The following is a 23,218-nucleotide window of genomic DNA, read 5'->3' as shown; positions in this document are numbered from 1 at the left end:
TTATGCTATATCGTCTTACCATTTAAATAAAAACCCGGTAGATAGAAGGAATACGGCTACAACTGTTAAAATCTTAGATGACCACCAGTAGTGTTGAACTAAGAATGAACAGTAGGTGAATTCGAACAACCATGTTTGTTTAAATTTATCAAAATGTCCTGTAAGTATACCTGTTTGACCATCAAAATCTCCCATCATTGATTCCACTACGATTTCTCTAACAGCGAATCTTTCTCCTGTGGGTTTCACAGATTCAGAAGCTTCCCAAGTATCACTTAATAAATTATACCAGCTGTTGCATCCGTAGTGGTCATGCCCCGTTAATATTATTCCATTCTTAGAATCTTTAGGGAACATAATATTCATGATTTTTTGAGTCGAATCATAGGATAAATGATTTTGAGATCTTAGCTTGCCGTTCTTGTAAGGTTCTTGTGTGTTATTTACGTAGTACTTGTGTTCAGGGCCATCTTTGCATAAACCTTCCCTTTTGTAGAACGGAATATGAGTAAACAAAATCGTTGATCCCTTGAAGTCCTTATTTTCATATTTCTCAATATTATTCACAAATGACCAAGTGTAATTTAAAAACTCTTCCTGTAACGCAGGTCCTTCTAAAGTTAATGAATCCAATACAATTATTCTCCATTCTTCAGGGGTTCCCTTGTTATAATTAATGACATAATTATTTTGACCAAATAAAAGGTGGAATCTAGCCAAATGCTGCCACGTTGCATCTCCACTATATCCTATATCATGATTACCAGTTAAATTAATGAAAAGAGGATTCTCAAAATTTGGATACTTTTTGTCTAAATTATACCAGTCATAGACATCGTTGTAAACCCTAGAGTTGAATCTTACCAACGGGTCCAACTTTACTTCTTCGCTTAACCATTTTTGCCAGTCATAATCCTCATGCCTTTCGTGTACGTCAAGAACATTCTGTTTGTATTCAATTGGCCTTGTAAATATTCGCTCAACGTATCGGTATGTTCTATTGTAAAATTCAGAATCGTATATCCACTGGGACGAAAAATGGTCACCCATTACCGCAACATGGCTAGGACTTAATCTTTCTTTCATAGTAGTATAGATATGGCCCAAATAGTAATCATTTCCATAGTTATCTAATCTCTTAATATACTTCGTCAGAGCCCAGTTTCCATTGATTTGTGGATCGCCAAATGCCAAAAGATGAATGTCTTTAACGTCATTATGTAAATCATAAGGCGATTTAGTATTCAGCATTTTAATATCTTGCAAGAATGGTAAATTCAACAATATCTTATCACTTATCGATTGATCCAAACCATTGATAAAGTCTAGTTTACTCTTCAATCTCCCAGAATCTGAAAACTCATGCCATTTGCACTGCTGTAAATCATTTAGAATATCAGGATAAAAATAGACTAGAATATTGAAAGCAATTGCTACTGTGACAACGGCCCATTTGAAGATCTTAAAACCACCTCCTGACATTGTTAACTCCTTTTGTCTATGTACTGCTTAATCGCTACAATGTTCACCTGAATATATAGTTTCTTATTATGCAGGACCACTATCTTTCTGGCATTGCAAGTTATACCACCTATAACTGCTTACATAGAAGTAATTATCTTACAAATCTTAGGCCTGGAGAGGAGAGAGATACAGAGCATATGTAAGAGTATTTGACCACCAAATTATCACCGTTGTCGGAGTTCTTAAAGCCTGTTGATATATCAAATACGATTTGCTAAACAGAAACGTCAAGTATGTTTAGTCAGGCAGTTTGCTCTACATTTAGCCAAATATTCACAATCTACAAGATCCAAAGCATTCCACTGTTAGTCTCATAAATATATATTGATTTTGATACAATACACCTTGTTCATCATTGATAATGTATATTCAAAAATTTAAGTAAGGAAGCGATATTATACAAATACCTGCTGGTCTAGTATCAGATTTTAACATAAATTAAATAGGCAACTCAAAAGTCCATAACTTATAAAGCTTCACCTAAGGTGTTGTTCAACTTGGCAATCTTAGCGGAGACGGACAAGTCAACAGTTCTGTCACCAACTTCAACAATTAAACCACCAACAATATCTGGGTTAACGTCGTTAGTCAATTTTAAGGTCTTACCTTCCCCAACAAATGACGACTTACCAATGGAAGCCTGTAATCTCTTCAAGATCTTGGAGTCTAATGGCTTGACCGATGTAACCTTGGCTTCAACGAGTCCTTGGTGGGCATCGTTCAACGTGGCAAATTCCTTGTAGACGTTTTGGAAGTGAGACAATCTGTTGTATTCCGCTAAAACATTCAAGAAGTTGGTAGTGGTCTTGTCTAATTTCAATCCGGATGAAAGTGCTTTAATCACTGCGGATCTATCATCCTTGGTTAAAGCTGGGTTATGTAAAAAGTCTCTGACTTGCGAATCATTTTCAACTAATTCGTTGATAGTACCTAAAAATTGGAACGTTTTTTCAACTGATGAATCTTGGACGGATGCCGAGTATAATGCATTAGCGTAAGTACCGTCAACACCGAACAATTGAACAGGTGGCTTGACTGACTTGGCGGCTGAGGCCATAGAACGGACGAAGAAACGAGATGCCATCATTTTTCTATAGTATCTTATGTAGTTTATATGAATATATCCTTGAATTATATGAATATAAGTTGTTTGAACACTCGGAGACGCTAGGTTTTCTCACTAGACATTCTACAAAATTATTGGTTACTGAAATTTACACGCGTTCAGAAATTCGCTAGGTAAATATGAGACCATAAATATGTCTCAATTTTTTTCACTCTTCAGTCCAACGATCTACCATAGTAGGGTGATATCAAACGGATACAGGGAATACAATGTTGCCTTGGACGAGAAGGTGCTTAGCCAACCCTATAAGAGGGGTCAAGACGTCCATTTTGATATTAAGCAGATTTCAAAGTACTATAGCTGAAGCAGGGGAGGCGAATTTAACCGATTTGGAAAAAAGAGATGAAATATATAAAAGACAGAGGAAATTGGCATCAGCGCATGTTAAATTGAAGTCATATGCGAACGGACACTTGCAGCCTGGTTCCACCAACTTTAAGAAGCCAGTGCATGATCATTTGTACAAAGGGGGACCGGTGAGGGAATTAACGGTCTCGAAGAGAAAAACCGCCGGTAGAAACAATACGGGACATATAACCATTCGTGGTAGAGGAGGGGGCCATAAGCAGCGTTATAGATTTGTGGACTCGCATAGATTAGACAGCGGTAAGCAAACTGTATTGAGAATTGAATACGATCCTAACAGATCGGGCCACATTGCGTTGGTGAAACACGACGAGACGGGAGATTTATCGTATATTTTGGCGGCCAGTGGTTTGAGAGAGGGTGATGTGGTAGAGTCGTTTAGAAAGGGGTTACCAAAGGATTTCCTTGAGGAAATGAACGAAACAAATAATGGTGAAATCGATGAAGCATTATTGAATTCGAGAATTATGCAAAGAGGTAATTGCTTACCATTGAATATGTTGCCAGTGGGTTCGATCATTCACAACATTGGTTTGCATCCAAATGGCCGTGGTCAGTTAGTCAGATCGGCCGGTACATTCGGTAGAATTTTGTCCAAGCATCCGGAGATGAACAAGGCTATCGTTAGATTAAGTTCAGGAGAACATCGTTATATCAACATCAACTGTCATGCTACCTTAGGGACAGTTTCTAATAAGGAACACCAAGCCATTTCGTGGGGTAAAGCCGGTAGAAGTCGTCATAGAGGAAGACGTCCAATGGTTAGAGGTGTCGCTATGAATGCATTCGATCACCCACACGGTGGTGGTAGAGGTAAATCGAAGTCTAACAAGGTTTCTCAATCTATGTGGGGTCTCAAGAAGTTCGCCAAGACTAGAAAGTTCAAGAACGTAAATAAAATGAAGGTGAAGGACAGACCAAGACGTTAATTTATTCATGCTTGTAAATATAAATCAATAAATAGCTCGTAATATATATATCATTCATAACAATCTTTAGTACCCTTGCGTAGGCAATTTAAAATATAACAAAATAGGCTCTTGAGAAATACTTTTAAATATTCGAAGTTGTTTGTGATTACTAGGACAGCAACCACAATCAAAATAGACAAGAGAAAGAATACCCACTTATAGCTTATCAACAATTCTCGGTTTGCTTCGCTCAAAATTCGGTTCCAAATAATATCAAAAATTATGTAGTTAATTGGACGCCTAGGTGGTAATGGTGATGATGGCGGAGAATGATGAGGTAATAATGGCTGTCTTTGGGATTTCCTCAAACCCAAAAGATACTTAGCGTATCGTTTGACTCTTCTAAATGAAGAGACTTCGTACCCTGTAGTTGCAAAATGCTCCTCAGATCTGTGGTCGTCATTTTCACCAATCGACTCGTTCGAATTATCCGACTCTATAGAATCGTTACTGGCGTTCCAATTGGTTTCTTGGCTTGCACCGTAATTGGGTTCATGGGTAGGTTCATTCATTGTAGCGTATATTGTTGTTAATTGTAAACAAGGAATATAAATTGATATATTGCAACCACAAATTGACATCTCAATTTGCAACTAAATTTATACTCGAGATGAGTATTCTTATTACAATCATTTTGCTATTGATGGACTTAGGAATGACTCTATAAATGATATTCCGGGCGTCGATTTGCAATATTTCACCTATATATTGGGTATACATCTAATCAAAATAAATATTCCGTGTAGCTTAATAGTCTGAGTTCCATAGTGTGAACCAAGAAAACAGGCCACATACAACTAACTCTAGAACCCATTGGGTTCTATTTTAGGGGCTACCAGTAATGTGATAGTTTACAATTATTTGGAAAGAGAGCTATTGGTCAAACGTTAGAACTCCTCTGGATTCCCCAAAGATAATTTCTGGTGTAAGTGTGAATTTATTATATGGATACGACATCATCATAACTTTGCAGTATAACTTCTTTAATCTCTTTCTCTCCAAGAGAGTCCCTCTGCCTACTTTTTCCACATAAATTTAGGTATGATTTATCGTAGTATATAAGTTGCAAATTATTTTCAATATTGACTCCTAACATAATCTGGTCCCTTTGAAAGATCTCTAGATCAAGAACTTCTAAAACTGCTACATCGATCTCATCTTCAATAGTGATACCCCATTCGGTCGTCAATTCGACGTTATTCACAAAACGCAAATTCGCTTGCTTAATCAATATAAGACTGTTCGGTGTGTGGTACGTGATTCGATGTTTATAACGAATTTCAAAATTGATTATTGCTGGATCGAATGGAAATATAGCAATCACGGTATGTGTCGAATCGCTTAGTATGGCTGTTAGATCAGACGATTTCGTAGTTTTCAAAAACCTTAGAATTCTTAATATAGGTGTCTTGCTTATAGATGATGGACTTATAAAGTCTTTCTTTATCAAAGAATTTGTATACTTTACATTTTTATTGATCTGTCCTGTGATTGATTCTAATAGCCAATTATCATGTAATACCAATGGATACTTTATATTTACATTCATCTACTAGAATTTTTTGATAATTATCTTTTTTTGCTTGACAAAAACTATTTAGTGCGTTAATTCAAACCTATACAGAACTATTTACATGAAAGATTTTATCAATCGATTTCTTCATCGCTACTTACTCTTCTCTTTTTCTTGCCATTTTTGATCGATAGTCTTTGAATTCGTTTAGCTTCGCGCTTTTCACGCTGCTTTTTCATTTCCTTTTCTCTTTTGTCATTCAAATCTTCATTTAAATCATCATCGGTCTGGAAAATCTCCAAGATCTCTTTATATTTATCTTTTTGCAAATGCAAGTTATTGAACCTTACATTCATCATATCGAATGCAAAACAAATTTGTAAATCTTCAAACTCTTTTATGGGTCTTTTGTTTGACCTTTCGGGAACAAAAATATTTGATGTAGATCCGTATCTAACTAAATAATCTCTCAAATTAGTAGAAAGCTTAATTAGCTCATTATTCTCGATAAGCATGTTTGCTTTATTCGAATATCTCGTGCTAAAATGGGTTAATATTACTTTAGCACAATTCATTAATTTCGATACCGTAATTGCTTCTATCATCGTTGAATGTTTTTTGGAGATAGCTTCTTCAATTAATTCATGATCTAAGGAAGATTCATGTATCAACAAATCACTCCCATAACCTATGTCAACAAACTTTGGATTTGGTCTTGTATCGCCGGAGTAGGATACTTTAAAAGATTCCTCAGATGGCAATGCAAAATCAATACTAATAGAATACGACCAATAACAATGAATCGCTCTCACAGTTTGAATAGAGTTTATTCCTAAGTTTTTATACAAATCATTGATTAATACGTGATTCTTAGGTGCCAACTTTTCTCTGGGTATAACTTGGTTGAATTCATCATTATCGTACTTTCTCTCAAATTCATCAATATCAACTTGTTGAAACTGTGGTTGTCTATCTTTTATGAAATCTTCACAACTCAAGTAAACAATTCTATTCAAGTCGATTTTGTCATAAATTTGTTCTTCCAAGGAATACCATTCTTTCATGAAGTTATTATATTGCCATGGTATAACCAAGTAGAGCTTTTTTTCGCTATCAATATTAATTTCAAACCATTTATTAATTATCGAGATAATTCCTAAATGATGATCAGCGTGTAGATGACTTAGATGTATTAGACTTAACTCTTCGAAAATTTTGATTAATTGCTCTTTGTTGTTATGGCCAAAATTTCTCATCATAGTTCCTAAAGTATTCTCCCCCCCATCTAACATTATAGTTCTAAATTTAACTGTGTTATTGTCAATATATGGTATTCTCACCAACGTTGAGATAACGTTACGATGAATAGATGGTAATGCTGAACCAGTACCTAAGGTGACAACTTGTACTTGGTCTTTCATTGAGCCTGGTATTTGGGCTAATGATATTGGCTCACTTTCCAAAATGTCCGTTTTATTGATATTCTTTATATCCAATGGTAAAATATTTGAATCATACAATGATGACCAGGTATCCTCAGAAATTAAAGAATCATCCGATTTAATAGATGAAGTTTCGATATGGAATTGTTGTAATTGTTGAAGTTTATGAATCGAATCTGCAGAATCACTCTGCAAAGGATTATAGGATTCAATATACGGCAAATTGAAATGGTCTTTCTGTAAACACTTTAATTTTAATACATTGATAGCTGAAGTTTTGAAGATCAATGTATCGTCGGATAATTTTGAGTGACTTATAACATGCTTACAATTATCTGGGAACTTTTTAATAAAGTCCAAATATTCTGGCTGATTAAAGTCAATATCATCACCTAAAAAATGATAGACAATACCAATATCTTCTTCACCAATATTTTCATTACTTCTAAACCATTCTTCACAGTTAAGTGTATTTGATAAATAAGATGCATTCGGGATATCAACTATTAATAGTTTCAGAAACAGCTTTGATTCTTCGATGACCTGATGTGGATGGACAGTCTCCCCTTGTTCATTAACTATCGAATGACCTTGAGTAAGCTTACGGAAATCGATTCCTGGTTTAATTCCTAAACTTTTTGCTTTTATTGGATCAAATTTCCCTCTTATTGGGAGGAATCTAACAAGATAGTTTAAGGAAGGCTGTTGATAAGTTGGAAGAAGATTAAACGGATTTGGAAGTTTAACATGAGTTTGAATTTCAGTCTCACTAGGGTCAGATTTATATGAAGTTGGATCAGGATCGTTCACTTTAGTTGTATCCATTGGGAACATCAATGAAATGAGCTTTTTAAGTTGCTGATGTAACCTATTTGATACATCTTCATTTATGCTAGTGGTTTTATTGCTTTCAATTTTAATTGGCTTGACAATTAAATTACTATCAGCAATAATATCATGTTCATTGCTATCATTGATTTTCAATTCAACACCTTTCCTGAAAACAAAATACCTCCAGGTTGCAACGATGAAAGACGTGATCTTACCTGAATTCGTGAAAATATCAATACTTTTCTTTGTAGAATCACTAATAGTCAAGAACAAACCTGGTAGGCCTCCTATTTCTGACCATGAAGATATAGTTCCGCTTAGGAATATGCTTTTCAATTTACCTAATCTAAATCTATTCTCATTCAATATTCTTTGCGATCCCTCTGGTATCTTCCCAAAAAGATATCTATATCCTTCACGATTGGTCAACATAACCAAGGGATGGCGGGAATCGCTGGTCTTGTGCGATATAGTTGTAACTGTGAACATTGCAGTAGTATATTTGGCAAAGTCGATATATTTCTCGAAGAAATCAAGATATGATTTAATTGACTTGAAAAACCTCGGATCAATAGAATGGGCTCCTGAATAGAAGTCGCTATGTTTCTTGGTTTTGTTTGGATAGCGATGTAACTGTTTCGCTTGATGCTGCTCAGACGGCTTTAATGCTGGTTTGGTATTTCGTACTCGGATTTTTTTTTGAGAAGAGTGCAATCTCCTAACAAAAACTTTAAAGGATAACACTATGGAAACTTCTTAATCAATATTAAAGGATAAAATCAATTATACCATAATTTTCATGGATATTATGGATGCTAGATTCCGCCCATTTCCTTTACAATTTTTTGAACTCTGCTCCAAATCGATTCTGGACTGCATATATAAATGTCTCCAATGTCGCGACAAATCGAAAAATATTTGCGACATTTTATCTATCTTGTCACATGCAACAGTTTATGATAAAGAAGCAGACCTGTTTCATGTGAAGTATATAAGCTTGAGGTGATAGAACTGGCAAGATGAGTGAGTTAATGTTGACAGTAGCAGGGATGGAAGTGAATACCAACGTAGGTCCTTTTGATTTTGATATAATTGAATCGTTGTATAACCAGTACTCACATTTGTTAGAAGATGAGCCGAGCAGCCCCACATATTCGTTTATTCCTTCAATAAGGTCAATACCGATAATAAATAGGATAATTCCAGCGTTGGATGAAAAACAGATACTTATCAAAAAGTTATTGTCGGACCAGAAGTCTGCGATTAGTTATAAAGAGTGGTTCGAAATATCGTTAAAATTAGACGAATTATTAAATAATGATCAGTGGAAAGTGAATCCAGAATCGAACCTATATGACTATGAGCTAGTACACAATAATCTTATGGAGATGCGAAATGCCCGTATTTCCAAGGATTACAAGTTATTATTATATCTAATCAGAACAAAATGGACTAGGAATTTAGGTAACATGGGAGACATCAATCTATATAGGCATTCGCATGTCGGCACGAAAACATTAATAGAAGACTATATAAAAGAATGTGAAATGTCACTAGACTACTTAATAAATAATAAGGAAGTGAGTTTGGATGATCGTTATTTGTTAGGTATGCTTATTCAAACGAGAAAAAATATTGGAAGAACAGCACTAGTTCTTTCTGGAGGTAGCACGTTTGGTATATTTCATATTGGGGTGGTCATAACACTACTAGAGTCTAGTTTATTACCAAGAATTATAAGTGGATCTTCTGCCGGCTCAATTATTGCAAGCATTATATGTTCTCATTCAAATGAAGAGACTGTGTCTATTTTGAATGATATTATGGTTAGAAGGTTTGATATTTTTGAAAGCGGAGATATTGAAAAAGAAAAAGACGGAGAAAGTTATAAGAAAGTACTAAAGAATCTTAGTCATTTGTTGAAATATGGAACACTCTTTGATATTGACTCATTACAAAATACAATGATTGGTCTTGTGGGAGATTTAACGTTCAGAGAAGCGTATAATAGAACAGGTAGAATTTTGAATATTACCGTGTCCCCAACTTCAATTCATGAACAAACAAGATTATTGAATTACTTAACAGCACCAAATTGTCTTATTTGGTCTGCTGTATGTGCATCATGCTCATTACCGGGTGTTTTTCCATCTACGTTAATCTATGAAAAAGTTCCTAACACTAATGGTGTACAAGAATGGAATAATGACGCATCCATGAAATTTGTTGATGGCTCTGTTGATAATGATTTACCTATCACAAGGTTACTGGAGATGTTTAACGCAGACCATATCATTGCGTGTCAAGTTAATCCTCACGTTGTTCCAATTCTTAAAGTATCGATTAGTTCTATTGGTGGTGAAGTAGAAAATGAAATTAATTACAAATTCAAAAACTTTTTAAACAACTGTTATGATTTCATGACAAGTGAAATCATTCATTACCTTCAGATTTTGAATGAAATGGATGTCTATAAGACTTTATCTAATAAGTTAATAACGCTTATTTCGCAACATTATTCCGGGGATATAACAATTCTACCTGATTTTAAAAGCAAAGATTTCTTTAAAGTTTTCAAAAACCCCACCCCAGCATTCTTGCTCGATTTTATAATCAGAGGTGCCAGAGCTTCATGGCCCAAGGTGACTGTTATATATAATCATTGTGGGGTTGAATTCGCGTTGGATAAGGCTATAAGTTTATTACGAGGAAGATTGATTACGACCAATAATAAGTTAACTTATAGAACTTCAAACTCAACTAATAACAATGTAAATCAAAACATAACCTTGGTGAATCTTCCAGTCATGAATTATGATGATTCAATTTCATCTCCAGTTACACCAGAAAAATCAAGAATAAACAGCTTCAGTCATGTTCCCCCTAATATAAAGAGACATAATTCGGCATCATCGTCAATAGGTTTACCGACCAATACAAATAGGACTCCGGCTTTTAAAAGAAATTCAATAAGCGTTGCCGTACCATCGACTCATAAAGCTACAGATAAACTTTTGAAAGGTAGATCAACTACGTCTTTGGCTTCGTTATCTTCTCAATATTCCCACCAGAATAGTAGTATATCAGCGGAAACCACTTTAATCAATGACGATGATAGGTATGGAAGGTTTGCACCCCTGAATAAAAGATTAGAAAAGCACCACAGCTTCCCAGATAACATTAAAAACCCAAGTGGCTATAGCGAAGATAATGAATCAAATGGTTGGAAGCAGGAAAAAGACCGCCATGAAAGACAAAAGGTACGGAAGGCTAAAAGTTCTGGGAACTTCCATATTGCTGGAAGAAAGCCGGACCCTAATAGCCAAAAATTGAAGTATCAAACTGAAAGAATACCGTTTTATAAAGGAAACCCATATTTAGATGCATCTTCTAAGCATGCACACTTTGATTTTGTGGGTCCTAAAGAGTGTGCAGAAAATGTTTTAATTAGTGAAACTGATAACAACATGGAAAAAGAAAAACCTAACCTACCGAAATTGTCAAATAATAATTCCTTGAAGAACTCGTATATTGGTTTGAATAGACTTAAGGATAATTATTTATCAAGATCTAATAATAATTCTAATTACAATCTAAAGGATGCATATAACAGTGATCTAATCAAGACTAGATTGATGAACTTACACTCCCCAGATTTAAGAAGGTCGTTTTCTAAGAGTTATCTAAATGATAATAAGTACTCTCAAGTATTCAACACTACAGATAACGAGGAGGAAAGCGAGGAACTCAGAAATAATGAATTGATTCCAGTAAAGGGGGACGTTAAAGCATCAAAGTTTAAAGCAAAGGATAATGATAAAGATGCTAAAAATAAAATTAATGAAAATAAAGCAATTGATGATAGGGCAGAAAATAAAGAAGAAAATGACCTAGAATGTGACGAAGATAATGAACAGGATAATGACACGGATAGCAATAGTGGTAATGACGAAGGTAACACTGGAAATTCTGAAGAGGAAGGCAAAGACGAAAAAGGAGCGAAGATAATTGAGCTTTTGGAGGATAATTGCATTGGAGATAAACAATCCGAAGGAACGGAGAACGATGAAAATGATGATTTTTACGAATGTAACTAAATATTGATTAGCAAATATGTATATTCAATGTTCTCCAAAGAAACTAATCAAAATCGGTACACCTGTACCTATTAATGATGCGAGTAAATCAATTCCTTCAATTGGTGATTGATGAGAGTAATATAATGTATCCTCACTCCCACTAGATTGCGGGATAGTATTGTCTGTAGACGAGACTTCTAGCATTACGTGCGTTACCACGTAGAGAAAAGTACCACCGCTGAACACAAGTAAATTGCCAACAATAAAATCATTTTGTAATTGAAATAAGGACATGAATATAAATGTTAATATTGAGCTTAATGGAGTTATAGATGCAAATATTAATATATGAAACTTTAGAACTGAAGTATTCATTTTTTCTTTCATTAATAACGACGAAAGACTAAAGCAAGTTGGCAATTTATGAATAATAATCATAGTAAAGAGTATTAATCCAATTGAGCTCTCTTCATGGGATTTACTAAACGATGAACCTAGTGATATTCCATCAATCATTGCGTGAAAAATAAGTCCTAATGTTAATGACGATGTAAATATGGATGTAAATAACTCTCTATATGATCCACTGTAATGAATTTCATTAATAGACTTCAATTCAATGTTGAAGGAATGTAAAATAACATATAAATGATCAATAATGTACATAATGATAAAACCCGCTACTAATCCTAAACCAATATATCTAGGAATTAATTCATTGTTATTGTCACCTACCGATTGGTATAATGTTTCAATTCCTTCGGGAATAGCAATAACTAACGCAGTTCCCAATATTATCCCCATACTAAAAAATGAAGTTAAATTTATTTGCTTTTGTGATAAAGGAAGCCTTAACGGTATCAAACCCACTGAATAAGAGGTCAATCCCATTATTAGAGCTAGTACCACACTCTCCACTGCTCTCTTAAGCCCATCATTCATAATTTTTTAAATGTGTTCTATATTAAAGGAAAAGAATTCTAGATAAGATGAAATAATGATTACGCGTTGTTAAAAAATTTATTCTTATACTTCATCAGCTGTACAATCTACATACTAGATGGAATATAAATTAAACTATAGATGCCGTTGGATCAGGAGACGATAAATGATAAGTTAAATTTAGCCATATTATATTTCAAATCTTCAGATTATGAAAAAGCATTAAATCTATATAATCAATTAATTCTCCAGTGTCAAAGCTACACGATTGATGAACTCAAATTGATCAGGGTGAATATATATAATTTGAACGAAACCCCACTTGTTGGCCCTATAGTACATCCAAAACTAGGGTCTTTGTTAGATCAGAGAGCTGCAACGTATGAAAAATTAGACCAATTGGACAAATCTTTAAAAGATGGAGAAAAGTTGATTAGACATGAACCAATAAGCTGCAAAGGTTATTTGCGGGTCGCAAAGGTCTTATTGATTATTAAGAAGGAAGTTGACGCCTATAAGACTTTACAAAGAGGCAACTATATTATTTGTAATGCTATTGAAAAATACAATATTGCAGTTCCAGAGAAATTATTCAATAGTTTGAAAAGTCAATATAAAACGTTGAACAGAAGACTCAAACAACAGAAGGAGCAATACAGTAATAATAATGTTATAAATAAGAGTCTCGACAAAAGCTTGGAAAAGATGTTAGCGCTCAAAAGAACAAAATCAGTGTCAAGTACATCGTCAAAGAAGTCGAAGAAGACATTAGACCCATTTAATTATTTACCACTAGAGATAATAGAGTTGATATTTCAAGCATTTAATCTCAAGGATGTTCTTCGATGCCATCTAGTGTCGTCAAAATGGTATAACTTATTGGTGAACATACCATCATTATACACAAGTAAAATTTCATTCAAGCCAAGAATTACCACTAATGAATTCATTAACGGTGTAAAGTTAATAAAAAAGGTTATAGACAAATCGTATTCAAAACAAATCAAAATGTTGAAACTTAGGTCTACAGCAAACAATGTGCAATTATTCAAGATGATTGAACTATTAATATCCGAGAAACAGCTAAAATTACAAGGATTAGATGTCATAAATAAATACTTGAGTTTTGAATTTTTTATTAATAAATTATACAAAACAAATTGGAATGTTTCGAATCTTAATAGCTTACAATTTTTAAGGTTAGGTATCAGATCAAGCCTCAAGTGTGAAAACTTGATCTTTAAAATGATGACTCAATTAAAAAGTTTAGAGATTATTATAATAGATAATGAATCAAGCGGTGCTAGTATGTCCTTAATTCCCAATAATAGTAAATTCCATGATTTAATACGAATTGATGATAAACCATATGATACGCTTGAGTGTCTTTCAATAGTAAACCACCCGAAACTTATGAGAGATAATAATCAGTCAAGAGTTGGAAATGATACTTACAATCCATATCCGCCATTCATATTAAAGAATTTCCCAAATCTAACGAGCCTATGTATTGTTTCATATGATTTTACCAATAGGCAAACACAATTTCAAGATTTCTTATCCAGATCTACCAATCTAACAAGCCTCTACCTAGAGAATAACGAAAAAATATCAATCAAAAACTTTCTTCAAGATTTAATTGTTTGTGATGCTACTTTCAGACTTCGCAAATTAACCATCAGAGAGAAATCAGTAAGTGGTGCAGTTCACTTAAATGAAATGAACGATTTATATATCCCCTCATTGCATTACCTTACTTACCTTGATGTATATGCATCATCTTTATCTATAAAGGGCTTGTTTAAGTTATTGAAAATTGCCAACTTCAATAATGAATTGCATACTTTATTCATTGGGAATTCTAACTATCTATATTTCAAAAATGATAAAATATCTATTCATCATAATTTAAAAATATCGCTATATGATATATTAGGTGTTGTCCCGAATTTACGAAAACTATATCTAAATGAGATCGAACTAGACAATTCATCGATGAGATTTTTTCGCAATGACTTAGTTGATAACATAGGTTTGAAGAATATTAAATTGCAGGTGCTAGATATTAGTTTTTGTAAGCAGGTCGATGGAATTGGGTTGATGAATTTGTTTTCATTTAATTTGAAGTCGTCTGATGACAACAAACTATTTAAATTACAAGAATTGATAATTGACGGCATGGAATTTAATCAAGATACTTTAAAAATTTTAATCAAAAGGGGTTATGTTGAAAGGATTAGAAATGATCCACTCAAAAGTAAGTGGAAACAGTATGGTTTGACTACTTTAGTTCCAGATTTATAGAGCAGCAACATCTTAGATGATTGCAAAATAAACGATGCGTGCGCGAAATAAAAAATCTACTTAGTAAAAAAAAAAGTTAGAGATGAGCCAACATTTAGTACTCTAATATACAATAAGCATGGTGGTCACTAGAAGTAGATTGAATGCTAAGGCTGGAAATGGGGCCACTCCAAAGAAGATGAAGTTTCTGGATAATGATGCGGACGTAAATGATATTGAGTATCATACGGCAGAAGAAGATGAGCTAAATCAATCGGCTGGTTCACAAGACTCAGATTCAGACTCGGACTCAGATTCAGATGAAGCACCCGAAGAAGAGTCTACGTCAGGGATAAGAAATGAGATACTAGCAAAGCAAAAGGAAGACTTGAAATCTCAACAAGAATTGAAAAAACTTGAAAAGGAAAGAAGAAGACAACAAAATGTATACAATCAACAGCAACAATTACTTAAGAAGAACAAGAAGCAAGAAGATAAATTACCCGAATATTTACCAGAAGACATATTTGAATCAATATCCGATAACGAGACAGGCGAGTCAGAGCCAATAATACCATCAAAGCACTTAAAATTACAAGATTTTGAAAAGTTAGATGAGATGGAAATACGTAAGAAAATAAAAGAGTCGAAGTTAAAAGAACTCAAGAAAAGTAAAAAGCTTTCCATAAAGAAAGGTCCAGTGCATGTTAAGGTTCAACTGTTTAATTTGGACAAAAAAGTTGTTCCAAAGTTTGAAAATAAGGTTGTCAATACAAGAAATAAATGGCTTAAGAGGAAATCCTTAGGCAAAAAGTAAATAACATATATTAATATATTTAACTAATAGACTTCATCATCAGAATTTTTCTTGTTTGTAATATAACTTCTCTGGATTCAAAAATTATTATATCTTTGTAAATAATGCCAAACAGTATAATAAAGTAACACTTCTAGAAATAAAGCCGAAAGACTACGGTTGTATCTTTCGTTAAGTCGAAAACAATATCGAGGTATCAAAATAATAGCCAGTATCAATCGATTGTTGAGCATAATATTACATATTTCTTAAGCTCATCCTAGTCACGGTTCTTTACCAATCTCGTACAATCTCCACTAATTATTTCTAGTCGCCCCAATTCTGTCATCCTTAGATTGCTCTTTTGTCGCTATTTCGTTGCTTGAATTATTGTGGATATTAGTATTCATTTGCTCTTGTAATATAAAATCATTATGATTCTGATCATGCAGTTGTTGGAAATGATGCTGAGAATTTTGCTGATCTAATAAACTATCATCATATTCAAGAACATCTTCCGGCGTAAGCTTAATTGTAGTGGCTGGCCTTCTTAACATCTTTGTTTGTATAAATAGTAGTAAACTCAATGTTATTAAATTATTTTTGCGATCTTGAAAACCGTTCCACAATTCACGAACTTTTTATTTTTCTAAAACTGTACGACTCATCACTTTTACTAATACGTACTAACATTAAGTCAAAGTTGAAATGGCTATGCAATATCCAGTCGTTTTAATTGATCTATATATACGGGAAATGTAGAACGATACATTAGTTAAATGGTCAAGTATGTTTTTAAGATTGAATATTAGAAAATACGACTTCGTGGCCAAGTTGGCTAAGGCGTGAGACTGTTAATCTCAAGATCGTGAGTTCGACCCTCACCGAGGTCGTTATTTTTTTTCAATCCAATATGGTTCCCAGAATCATTATACCTTCTATCAGACGCTACGAATATATTATGCAACAATATTGTTTATTAGTTATGAATTAAATTTTATTAAACTATATACTACCTTGACTGTTAACACCATTCCTATTATTACAAGTATAAATAATGAACATAAAAAAATGAAAAATACACCATATCTCGATTAATAACTCAATTGTCTAGATCCCTTAATCGTATCTTTAAGCAATATGGACACATCATGTGGTTACATCGATGACAATTAAACCTTGTTGGGATGCAAACAGCTACCTTACTATTATATTCGAATAAGCCAGGAACGGGCGAAACACTTGGTGAAGTGCAGGATGAAGGAATGGTAGATATAGCATGAGGTACTGGTTCCGAGTCGCCTAAACGTTTGAAATTTTCATTTAGATCAGTCATGCTACTTGAACGACGCCTTACTGGCTCAAAGTAATTTACGTTAACTCTTTCTTCTGGAGTTCTCAAGTTTTTGGAGCCATTCAAATACTCATACTTTGAGTACGAAGGATCGCCACCACTGTACAATATTTGACTGTAGTACTTTAACTTTTTGATGAAGATATCATCCTCCTTCTCTTCCGCAATCTCCGTTTCCATATTATCCTTGTATATAATCGACCCATAACTTTGTCCACATGAACAGCAGTACCACTGGCATATCTTATTAGCATTCTGACTATCGCCCATATCTATCTTGTTTCCTGTATTTGTATTTCCATTAAACGAGCTCACAGGATTACTTGGGTAACAATTCTGCATTAACTTCTACCACTTATATATTTTCTTACAAAAAGTGAATACAATATATCCTTCCAAATCAAATGTGTATCTAGGTTAACTCTGTCACTTATCTTCTATCACTATGATCCTTTACTACTTATTATACTAACAGATAGAAGTTCTGAATTGTATTAATTTTTTCTTAAATTGTCCTGGTGGTCCAAGAGAATAAATACTTTTAGATTCTAGATTGCTGATAGTCTAGACTTATAAATCCGGATGAAAAAAAATTAATTTTTGCTTGCGTAAAGCTTATTAAATATACAAATTTTGGACATTTCAAACTATCCTATTATAACCCCAGCCGTAATGGGTCTACAACATACGTAGGATCCATCTATTCCTAAGACAGTCATACATGGGATGCTAATACGCTAGGTAGTAAAACCAATATAATCCCGTTTACATGGGCATCTGCAATGGAAAAAAAAATGCACCCCCGTCTTAAGTGGATGCATGAAAAGGCGAGACTCACGTATTGCTGCAACCTTTTGCTGGAGAATGAAAAGGCAATTACAGCATATTCTATTCGTACTTTCTCTCCGAGGTAAATAGCTGACGTAGAATATATATTGTTCTACAGGCAAAACGCAAACATATATGCTGTCTAATAAATATTTATAAACAAAGGGTCGTTTATTTGCGAAATACATAAGGAAGAGATGAAGTCGAAAACTGTACAGTGTCTTTAACGTATTCGGATACTTCAATTTCTATAAAACGATACTATGAGGCGATGTATGAGATAGGCGAATGTATGATTGACCGTAGAATATGTTTCCCACGTTGGCATAAAGAAGATTTGCAAGAATGTTGCAATTCACTTTTTTCTTCTGTAAGGAAAAGTCGCATTTTGCATTTACGGCAGAGGTACCTTTTTTTTTACTTTTTTTTTTTCTGAATCATCACTCTGAATAGTAATTCTTCCGTATATTCTGATGCATTCCACTGGGGCAAAATCAGTTGATTTTTGCCATGTATTGTTATAAGGACTCATTGGACAGGGTTCTTTTAGTGCTTTGGATGCACTTATACGGATAGTATCTAACTACAATTGACTTCGCTGTTTACGTCGCAAATACGTTGCGAATATGTCACCATGTATCCATTTGGTAAAGGTAATTACTCGTAGGGCGTAAGTAAATCCTTCAGTATTCGTTATTATACGATCGAAATAACCTTCTTAACTGCTCGCTAAATTGACTAATTACAAAATGGTAATTGGGTTAATTGCTCGTTCTGTAGAGGGCCTTAACCAGAGTCGCTTTTTAACTTTTCGGGTATATAAAATATCTCGTTTGACTCAGGAACATCACCTACAGAGAGTATTCTTCCCTTTAGACTAAGCGACATATACGTCCTACGTTGACCCCGTATTTATTCATATTCATGTATTCTTCTATGTTACATCTCTATTTGCAAGTTACATTGGTCACTGGCTATGTTGGGACCAGTTATATATTCGCATATTGATTTATATCTATGGGAGTTCCATTTTTGGCATCGACTACTTTGCCGAAAAACTCCAGACCAATAAGCCCATTGGCATCGCCTGATGTTAAAATGACGTTGTTGGAGCTTCTGTAGAAGACAATGCCAGATTGTAGGCATTTTTCTATATTTAAGTAGATGAGAACGTTACTACTATTTCGAATACCAGATACATCGCTTATACTTGAAGCAAAATGGATATGGTTTCTGTTCATTTTGCTTAAGCCCCCGCTATTGAATATGGCTGGTAGTTTATTTTTGTAGGTGCCGTGATAAATTTCTTCCGGTATGGTGTCTTTTGAGAGCTGAATTAGATTTGAATCATTAACAGTCTTAATAGAATGGCCCTGATTGGCACATATCATTATTTCTCCTTCTTTTTCGACAATAGAGAACCTCTTCTTGTCGTTATTCCCAACAATTCTACGAATATCATCGAGTGTAACTTTATTGGTTTTGAGTCGATTGTGGTTTAACAATTCGTTTATATTTATATATCCAGTTTGATCAATATTTAGTTTCTCTTTTACAGCACCATGTCGTAATAGGTATGATAGCGACTTAGATATAGCTATATCTCGCTTTGCTGGGGGTAATGATGCCATTGTACTGTAATAATTGTAAAAAAAATTTGTGCTAAAATTTTGGGATGATTTTCAATCTCATAAATTACACTACTCACTTCTATGTTGCATTATGTTGTATGCTACTGATTGTATGGACACAAATAACATGTAATACTATTAAACAGCTAATACAGAAGACTTACATTGTTATTGTATCAAACATTTTAATTATAAATTCAGGATTGAATTAACCATATAATGGAAAATTATTACTCCTATGATTCATTCCAACTGTAATATACTACATATGAAGCATAGTGTGCTGATTGTACACTAAAACTTATATTTACTATTACCTCTATCCATACTAAATATTCGTTGAATCTTTATTTACATGAAAGTGTTACCAATATCATTAGCCTCTTGCTTTTTGTCTTTATACTACTCTTCAAATTCAAGCAATACAAAATTTGACCAGCTTAACATCATACGTAGATTATTATATTCTAGACATATCACTTCTTGATGTTACTGTACTTTTTGGCCCTAGCACCTGCTAACGAACCCATTTCCGCTTTAGATTGTTTGATCGTTTCATTATCTCCTAATTCGGTACGTTCATGGAAATTCAAAAAATATTTATCCCCTTCCTGTTTTTCACCTTGAACGATGTTTTTAATCAAAAACTGACTAACTTCGTTCATTTTATCTATGGCTTCGTGTTGTTGCTCTTGATCGGCCAAGTCTTTATTGTCAACAAATCCCTGTTTGATTTGGGTTCTAGCTGCCATTAAAACCGGCAAATCCGTTTTAAATGCTACTCTAGTAGCTCTGAGAGCATTTCTATATGCGCCTAGGGCTCGTATGTTACTCATGACTATTTTAATAATTCGCCTATTATGAATGGATAATTATCACCAGAATTTTTGTCTTGTATTTCTCATCGCGAAAGTCACACCAAAATCTTTATTTTAATTTAAAAACCACTATAATAGTCATCTTTACATTTATTTACTACATATAGTTTTACATTTCTGATAAATATATATATTTGATATGCTAATCTATAAGATCAATTTTTCAATGGAATAATTAGGAATTCTCTTAGAAATCTCAATCCCTTCATCTTTTAACTTTCTACCAGCATTATTCTGTATGGATAAGATGGAATTCAATTGTTGCTGCTGGATCTCGTTATTCAGTTCGATGATGTTATTGCTCTTATCGGTTGGCTTTTTACCTGCTTTCTTATTTTTGTTTAATTTTCTGATAGGCTCATTAATTAAAATAGCTTGGTTTGTAAGAGTCAAGTTATAGTTATTTGCCATTATTGATGTTAATTTGTCTTCAATAATTTCGATCAAATTATTTACAGTATTCATTGACCAATTAAACAAACCACCAACGTCAATAATAGATTGAATTAAGTACCAACTTTGGTTATTATTGAGCTTAATCAAGTTATTCAAGATGGTCTCTAAATTAAGATTATTTTGCTTTGATTGTAAAATGTCATTTAATTGATGAGTTATTTGATTCACTGAAAATTCACTAATCAATCTAGTTATAACATCTTGGAAGATATCCAAGTTGTCATTATTTAATTGTAACGAGATTTCTTCAATTGACAAATTAGGACATGTTATTATTGCTTGTCTTAATAATCTAGGTTTGTCAAGTTGGGTAAATAATGTTAATAACCCTTTTGTATGCTCGTATGGAAATAATGGATGAGTTAAAAGATAAATTAAGGTATACTCAGGAATGAAATCTGATTGTTCATCAAATATCAAGGATAAGACTTTACTTATAAAGGCAGGATCAATAATTCTATCTTGTTCTACTTCAAAAACGGAAAATTCGCGTGCTGGTGTATTTTTTCCTAAAGCCTTTTTGATAGAAGTCCAACTTTCATTTTTCAAATATGGAACAACGATCAGTTCCCATTTATTAATATTCTTTTTCGTTTTTAACTCTACTAATTCATCATAAATCTCTTTTAATTCTTTAGATATCTTTGTGGATTCTTTGTCGAATGAATCATTAATGACATTGGTTAAACCTTTGAAATCATCATTCGTTCTCTTGACAATGCTTTTACCCAAGCATTCACTAAGAGTGTTTATTCCAGTATTAACATTGATAATATTCAAGCTGGTATTCTTTTTACGAGCATTATAATGTAAATAAACGGCAAATGTAGAACTAGTATTTGCTGAACTTCCTTTAACATCAACCACTTGTTTAATATAAATTTTGTCGGGTCTGGTATAAGTATCCAATAAACTTTGAAATTTGAAGTTAATTAGATACAACTTGCTTTTCCAAGATAATAATAATCTGTCAACACTTGGACAGATGATAGAATAATCGTTGATAGCTTTGGTAGGAGCGTCAATAATAGAGTTAACCGTTATTGACTTCAAAACTTTAAAGTCGATGATTGAGCGTGAGCTGATTTCTAACTTATCAATATTAAATTCATACAAGACCCCTGATTGATAGGTGAAAATACACTGGCATTCTGCAAAATGAGAAAACTGGTTGATCTCGAAGGATTTTTCATAATTCAAGGAGGTTAATTTATAAACAAGACTTCTTTCGTTAGATTCAATAGTTAACAATAAATCGTTATTGTATTTGAATTCATGGCTTGAAATAAACTTGTGGTAAACTAATTCATTGCCGGACTTGAGCTTTAAATCCAATGATACATCTTCAAAGCTATCTTCGTTGATCTTTAATAATTTGATTCCGCCATTACTCAAAATAGCGTAGACAAATTTACCACATTGTGAAAACCTAACACCCTTAACCTTTGAATCTAACTTGATTTCAAAATGGTCTGCAGAGTCGTTATGTCTCTTAATTAACAAAACCTTGTTAGTCTTACGCTCGGTAGTACCAACCACGTAGTTTTTTATGAAATCAGTCCCATTACCATCTACTTCTTGAACATCCATGCATTCTACAATGGTGGATGGTGATAATGGAAATGACCATACTAATTTTGGTGTTGGTTTTAATATGTAACTGGAGATGATTGATTTTGATATACCGATATCAATATGGGTGGTATTGGTCGAGGATATGGTTGGAATCACAACTTGGTGAGACAAGTCGAGGTCAGTTATCCTTGGTAACGATACCAACGAGTACAGATCTGATAATGATGGGGCCATGGTTTAATGTCAAGATTCTGATTCTGGTTATTCTTCATCCCATCGCTTTTAAAGGTTCCATAAATTTTTTCTGAAGGTCATTGCTTATGTAATCGACCATAATCTTTTTTTCAAATATGATCTGGTATCTATGCTTTAAACTAGAACTAGATATGATTCACTTGGGTAACGGTGGTAATAAGGGGACATATGGTAATTAACATGATTGGTATATGTAAAATTATTACATTGTTATTTTTATCGATAATGATAAAATGTACAGAATTATAGTACCCTATTGCTATATTTGACTCTAATTCTCGTTTAGCTCTAGAGATATCCCCTGGTGCAGAAGTTTATGTGGGAGAATACCCGATTGACGATACTAGTATTGACTATTATGTCAATAT

General features: G+C 33.6%; 15 protein-coding genes and 1 non-coding gene across 16 annotated transcripts; 5 read left to right on the top strand and 11 right to left on the bottom strand. All coding sequences in view use genetic code 12, as the record gives it.

Annotated features, from left to right (window-relative positions):
* Positions 1–15: 15 nt before the first annotated feature.
* DEHA2E05522g (DEHA2E05522p) lies at positions 16–1,482 on the bottom strand (the record flags this gene model as incomplete). Its single annotated transcript, XM_459559.1, has 1 exon — positions 16–1,482. The coding sequence occupies one exon, from the start codon at positions 1,480–1,482 to the stop codon at positions 16–18; it is 1,467 nt and encodes a 488-aa protein (XP_459559.2).
* Positions 1,483–1,990: 508 nt separating this feature from the next.
* DEHA2E05500g (DEHA2E05500p) lies at positions 1,991–2,608 on the bottom strand (the record flags this gene model as incomplete). Its single annotated transcript, XM_459558.1, has 1 exon — positions 1,991–2,608. The coding sequence occupies one exon, from the start codon at positions 2,606–2,608 to the stop codon at positions 1,991–1,993; it is 618 nt and encodes a 205-aa protein (XP_459558.1).
* A 251-nt stretch (positions 2,609–2,859) lies between these two features.
* DEHA2E05478g (mitochondrial 54S ribosomal protein RML2) lies at positions 2,860–3,945 on the top strand (the record flags this gene model as incomplete). The annotated part of the gene is made up of 1 exon (XM_459557.1): positions 2,860–3,945. The coding sequence occupies one exon, from the start codon at positions 2,860–2,862 to the stop codon at positions 3,943–3,945; it is 1,086 nt and encodes a 361-aa protein (XP_459557.1).
* Positions 3,946–3,995: 50 nt separating this feature from the next.
* On the bottom strand, positions 3,996–4,568 carry DEHA2E05456g (DEHA2E05456p; the record flags this gene model as incomplete). Its single annotated transcript, XM_459556.1, has 1 exon — positions 3,996–4,568. One exon carries the CDS (start codon positions 4,566–4,568, stop codon positions 3,996–3,998), a length of 573 nt encoding a protein of 190 aa, XP_459556.1.
* A 359-nt stretch (positions 4,569–4,927) lies between these two features.
* On the bottom strand, positions 4,928–5,536 carry DEHA2E05434g (DEHA2E05434p; the record flags this gene model as incomplete). Its single annotated transcript, XM_459555.1, has 1 exon — positions 4,928–5,536. The coding sequence occupies one exon, from the start codon at positions 5,534–5,536 to the stop codon at positions 4,928–4,930; it is 609 nt and encodes a 202-aa protein (XP_459555.2).
* Positions 5,537–5,634: 98 nt separating this feature from the next.
* Positions 5,635–8,262, bottom strand: DEHA2E05412g (DEHA2E05412p; the record flags this gene model as incomplete). Its single annotated transcript, XM_459554.1, has 1 exon — positions 5,635–8,262. The coding sequence occupies one exon, from the start codon at positions 8,260–8,262 to the stop codon at positions 5,635–5,637; it is 2,628 nt and encodes an 875-aa protein (XP_459554.2).
* A 530-nt stretch (positions 8,263–8,792) lies between these two features.
* On the top strand, positions 8,793–11,870 carry DEHA2E05390g (DEHA2E05390p; the record flags this gene model as incomplete). Its single annotated transcript, XM_459553.1, has 1 exon — positions 8,793–11,870. The coding sequence occupies one exon, from the start codon at positions 8,793–8,795 to the stop codon at positions 11,868–11,870; it is 3,078 nt and encodes a 1,025-aa protein (XP_459553.2).
* A 24-nt stretch (positions 11,871–11,894) lies between these two features.
* DEHA2E05368g (DEHA2E05368p) lies at positions 11,895–12,794 on the bottom strand (the record flags this gene model as incomplete). The annotated part of the gene is made up of 1 exon (XM_459552.1): positions 11,895–12,794. One exon carries the CDS (start codon positions 12,792–12,794, stop codon positions 11,895–11,897), a length of 900 nt encoding a protein of 299 aa, XP_459552.1.
* Positions 12,795–12,935: 141 nt separating this feature from the next.
* On the top strand, positions 12,936–15,098 carry DEHA2E05346g (DEHA2E05346p; the record flags this gene model as incomplete). The annotated part of the gene is made up of 1 exon (XM_459551.1): positions 12,936–15,098. The coding sequence occupies one exon, from the start codon at positions 12,936–12,938 to the stop codon at positions 15,096–15,098; it is 2,163 nt and encodes a 720-aa protein (XP_459551.1).
* A 118-nt stretch (positions 15,099–15,216) lies between these two features.
* Positions 15,217–15,894, top strand: DEHA2E05324g (DEHA2E05324p; the record flags this gene model as incomplete). Its single annotated transcript, XM_002770381.1, has 1 exon — positions 15,217–15,894. One exon carries the CDS (start codon positions 15,217–15,219, stop codon positions 15,892–15,894), a length of 678 nt encoding a protein of 225 aa, XP_002770427.1.
* Positions 15,895–16,190: 296 nt separating this feature from the next.
* DEHA2E05302g (DEHA2E05302p) lies at positions 16,191–16,430 on the bottom strand (the record flags this gene model as incomplete). Its single annotated transcript, XM_459549.1, has 1 exon — positions 16,191–16,430. One exon carries the CDS (start codon positions 16,428–16,430, stop codon positions 16,191–16,193), a length of 240 nt encoding a protein of 79 aa, XP_459549.2.
* Positions 16,431–16,692: 262 nt separating this feature from the next.
* DEHA2E05280r lies at positions 16,693–16,766 on the top strand. The gene has a single exon. It is a non-coding gene; the product is annotated as a tRNA-Asn (tRNA).
* A 209-nt stretch (positions 16,767–16,975) lies between these two features.
* Positions 16,976–17,569, bottom strand: DEHA2E05258g (DEHA2E05258p; the record flags this gene model as incomplete). Its single annotated transcript, XM_002770380.1, has 1 exon — positions 16,976–17,569. One exon carries the CDS (start codon positions 17,567–17,569, stop codon positions 16,976–16,978), a length of 594 nt encoding a protein of 197 aa, XP_002770426.1.
* A 1,475-nt stretch (positions 17,570–19,044) lies between these two features.
* Positions 19,045–19,686, bottom strand: DEHA2E05236g (DEHA2E05236p; the record flags this gene model as incomplete). The annotated part of the gene is made up of 1 exon (XM_459547.1): positions 19,045–19,686. The coding sequence occupies one exon, from the start codon at positions 19,684–19,686 to the stop codon at positions 19,045–19,047; it is 642 nt and encodes a 213-aa protein (XP_459547.2).
* Positions 19,687–20,162: 476 nt separating this feature from the next.
* Positions 20,163–20,522, bottom strand: DEHA2E05214g (DEHA2E05214p; the record flags this gene model as incomplete). Its single annotated transcript, XM_459546.1, has 1 exon — positions 20,163–20,522. The coding sequence occupies one exon, from the start codon at positions 20,520–20,522 to the stop codon at positions 20,163–20,165; it is 360 nt and encodes a 119-aa protein (XP_459546.1).
* Positions 20,523–20,711: 189 nt separating this feature from the next.
* DEHA2E05192g (DEHA2E05192p) lies at positions 20,712–22,829 on the bottom strand (the record flags this gene model as incomplete). Its single annotated transcript, XM_002770379.1, has 1 exon — positions 20,712–22,829. The coding sequence occupies one exon, from the start codon at positions 22,827–22,829 to the stop codon at positions 20,712–20,714; it is 2,118 nt and encodes a 705-aa protein (XP_002770425.1).
* Positions 22,830–23,218: the final 389 nt, after the last annotated feature.

This window comes from Debaryomyces hansenii (genome assembly GCF_000006445.2).
Source record: "Debaryomyces hansenii CBS767 chromosome E complete sequence".
Classification (NCBI taxonomy): Eukaryota; Fungi; Ascomycota; class Pichiomycetes; order Serinales; family Debaryomycetaceae; genus Debaryomyces; species Debaryomyces hansenii.
Note: the sequence above shows the minus strand (reverse complement) of the source record. Positions and strands in the feature narration are given on the sequence as shown.